Source organism: Echinococcus granulosus (assembly GCF_000524195.1).
Source record: "Echinococcus granulosus chromosome Unknown EG_S00109, whole genome shotgun sequence".
NCBI lineage: Eukaryota > Metazoa > Platyhelminthes > Cestoda > Cyclophyllidea > Taeniidae > Echinococcus > Echinococcus granulosus.
This window is the reverse complement of record NW_020170489.1, coordinates 61310-64552: the sequence shown is the minus strand read 5'-3', so window position 1 is coordinate 64552 and position 3243 is coordinate 61310. Positions and strand designations below refer to the sequence as shown.

At 43.7% G+C, this 3243-nt stretch overlaps 1 protein-coding gene across 1 annotated transcript; it reads left to right on the top strand. All coding sequences in view use genetic code 11, as the record gives it.

Annotated features, from left to right (window-relative positions):
• Positions 1-346: 346 nt before the first annotated feature.
• EGR_08521 (tegumental protein) lies at positions 347-646 on the top strand (the record flags this gene model as incomplete). The annotated part of the gene is made up of 1 exon (XM_024497770.1): positions 347-646. The coding sequence occupies one exon, from the start codon at positions 347-349 to the stop codon at positions 644-646; it is 300 nt and encodes a 99-aa protein (XP_024347806.1).
• Between the last annotated feature and the right edge of the window lie 2597 nt (positions 647-3243).

Sequence of the window (3243 nt, the reverse complement as noted above, 5' to 3'; positions counted from 1 at the left end):
GCCAAAAGCACTACCCATAATGCATGAAAGGTGGGTGTAAATTCTCCCTAGGGCAGCGTCTGAGAAAGCTCCAAAGAGGCACCACTGACTCTTGAAGTTGGCTTGGTTACATGACTCAGAGGAGGCACAGTGAGGTTATGCACACGCGCACATGCTTGCACCCACGTGCGCATGCGTGCTGAGCTTGAGACGCCGTCTGATTCGCAAATTACGCCGATGACATTCACGTTGGCACCTTCCTTCGCCCATTGGTGAAATCGATCGGAGGAGCTATAAATAGCCTAGATGCGCACAACCGGTGCTATTTGCTTTCGCCAGTTCTATCAGTGCTACAGACCCAACCACCATGTCGCGAAGTGAGGTCGAAGTGCTCAAGTCTGACATGCCAACAGAGATGAAGAATTTCATCATAGATCAGGTGGATGATACTCTGCGTGAGTACAATGCCGACTCTAGCCGCCCTATCAAGTTAGAATCACTTGTGACTCAACTGGGCCGAACTCTCAAGCAGCGCTATGAGGGCGTGTGGCAGGTGGTCATTCTCACAGGCTCCTACTCCGCTTTCTCGGCCTACACACCGGAGCGTCTGTTCCACTTCAAATTTGGCCGATTTGTCGTTCTTGTGTGGCAATCCTCTACCTACTAAACCCGACCGGTCTGTCTCCATCTGTCTGTTTGTCTACCTGCCTATCTGTGTGCCCTTAAGACTTGCGTAACAGTAGCCATCTTTCAGTTCACACACACACGTCAACATTCTGATAACTGCATTCGCGAAACAAATAAACTCTCCTTCTCACAAAATGATCCTGGCCTTTGCCTCTTTGAATTGTCTTTTGCAGAATCCTTCCTCCCTCTTTGCCTCCACCTCAAGGAACCTGATATTCTGGAATGCGATTTGGTAATTTACACATCGAATAATAATTGAGCGTTTATTAAATCTTTGTACCAACTGATTTTTGGTGTATTTAGAGGTAAGAAGTTGTCCAGATTTATCGATGGTCTCATTCCCTAGCTCTTAACCAAGTAAGAATTTATGGAGAAATTAAGTTAATTTTGTGAAGTTTCAAAGAATATTGGAGTCTTTCTTATTGCAACTGACGAATACACCCAAAATGAGGTCAATTCTGTAACAGTCCATGTCTTTCAAGGTGTTTCTAAGCTTGGCAATTTGTGGGAAAAGACAGAACGCCTGTACTGCTTTTGGCTTTTGGGTTTGAAGGAGGGGCAAATTGGGATGAAGGTGATGAATGTTGAATAAGGTCACTTTAAGCGGACCTTAAACGGGTTCTTAGGAGTGGAGGAGGCACAAACCTGGGTGGTGATTTGAAGAAAACTTTAAGTCGGACCTCAAACAGTCGTTGTTGCCTTTAAAACCTTTGGACAACAAGGAATGCGACTAGAACCATGAGAAACGATCATTCTCACAGTATGCAAGAGTAAGGGGGTCGGCATGAAGAATGCCTCAAGAAATACCCAAGTGGTGGGTTTTATCTGCCCTAGGGAGACTATTCATCCCCTAAACGTGGCAGCCTCAGTCGGGTGATGTTGAGTGTAGTCAACTTGTATCCAAGTCCAGCCAATTCCCAAAGACGAGATTTCATTCATTCATTCCTCCCTCTTCAATTCGTTTCCTTGAACAAATGAAGCAAGACAACTGTTTCGTAGCACTGGGACTCGGGGGTTCATCTCTGATATGATAGACTATGGCCTTTTTAAATGGGGTTTACTGATCATCTTATGCATGGAAAATCTCGTCTTGATGCCGCAAATACCTCAGATTCATGCAAAAATGGGATTTGTGATTCACATTAATCATACCCAGATCACCGAGATGGGGATCTACACACTGGAAAGGAAAAAAATATATTGAGTTGTGAGAATACAGTGGATTTAGGGTACCTCTCGTCATCGGTAAATCGGTGTGCTTGTCAATAAGACAGAAGCTTGCTTTGCTTAATCGTGATGATCCAGAGAGCTGTTTTATTCCTTATTTCACACGCTCAAGTCTGCTTAATTAATTCAATTAAATTAACTGAATTTGTTACTTTCCTTCGAAAATAATAATAAAATTTACCTCATCTAATCATTTACTTAATTGATGTTTGATAGGCGTGTGTTTACAGCCGCATGAGCCATTCACACACACACCCAACGGTATTGCAAAGTGTCGCTAAAAACAGAGCAGCTTTTTGACATGCCTTATCCCCTCTCCTGCAAAATTTACTCCCAGTGTCACCTTTTTTTACTCCCTCACCTTCCCTTCGAAATGACCGTTTTGGTGAGGAAATTCAGCTGGTACTTGCCAAAAGTAGCGAATCCGGTTTACTGGCCCCTCCTAGGCAGCAGCGCATAGTTGTCAAAATCTGCAAATAGGTGTATCACAAAATCAGTATTTTCAATATTATGCCTTGTTTAATTTTAAAATCACTCCGTTTTGAAGGCGCCAAATTTGTTATTTTCATCAGCAAATGGGTGCTATTTCTCCATTTGGAATTGCCATGGCAGCATTGAAACTGCAGCTCTGTGAGGTCATGGCATGCCAATTGCGTAGCATAGGTATGAATTTGAATGGCACAGCCCGCATTGGTAAGAATCAAAGATAGACATTCTCACAAAAAACCGGTCTTATTTTTCCAACCATAAATATGAGACAATTTTAAACTTGTGTCGCGGATCCGTTGATGCACAATTCCTGCCCTTTTCTAGTCCTTCAGTCCTTCTTCATTGTTATTCTGAAGTTAGTCGAAGATTTTTAATGCCTTAGAGGATCTTTATAGAGAACTATGGTGTTACCATTGTGAAAGAGGGCTACAAAATGGTGTTCATGTGAAAACGAGACCAGCGGTTCTATGATTGTTAAAGAGAAATGTAACCACAGTAGCATTATCCGCAGTGGCAGGCGACAAGAGCGACTACTCGTGGCAGTCATCACTAATGTCGAACATCACCTCACAAGCTAGTTCAGAGACAAACACTCTGAATCACGCAACGGTAAGCAACACCCTTCCCGACGACAAAAACGTCCAATTCCCGAAGGGTGGCGCACAGTGGGCGCCAAGGCAGTTCTCTGCTACAATGGCGTAGTGAAATGGGCTGTTCTGAGTTGGCTAAGCCACACTCGTGAAGCACTCCATTCCAAAGCCTCCCACCTACCAGACAAACGCTGAGATAAGTCGAAAAGTATATTCAAAGTGGGAAACTACCAAGACCTCTGCACAGATTGCTGACAAATCCAGAAAAATA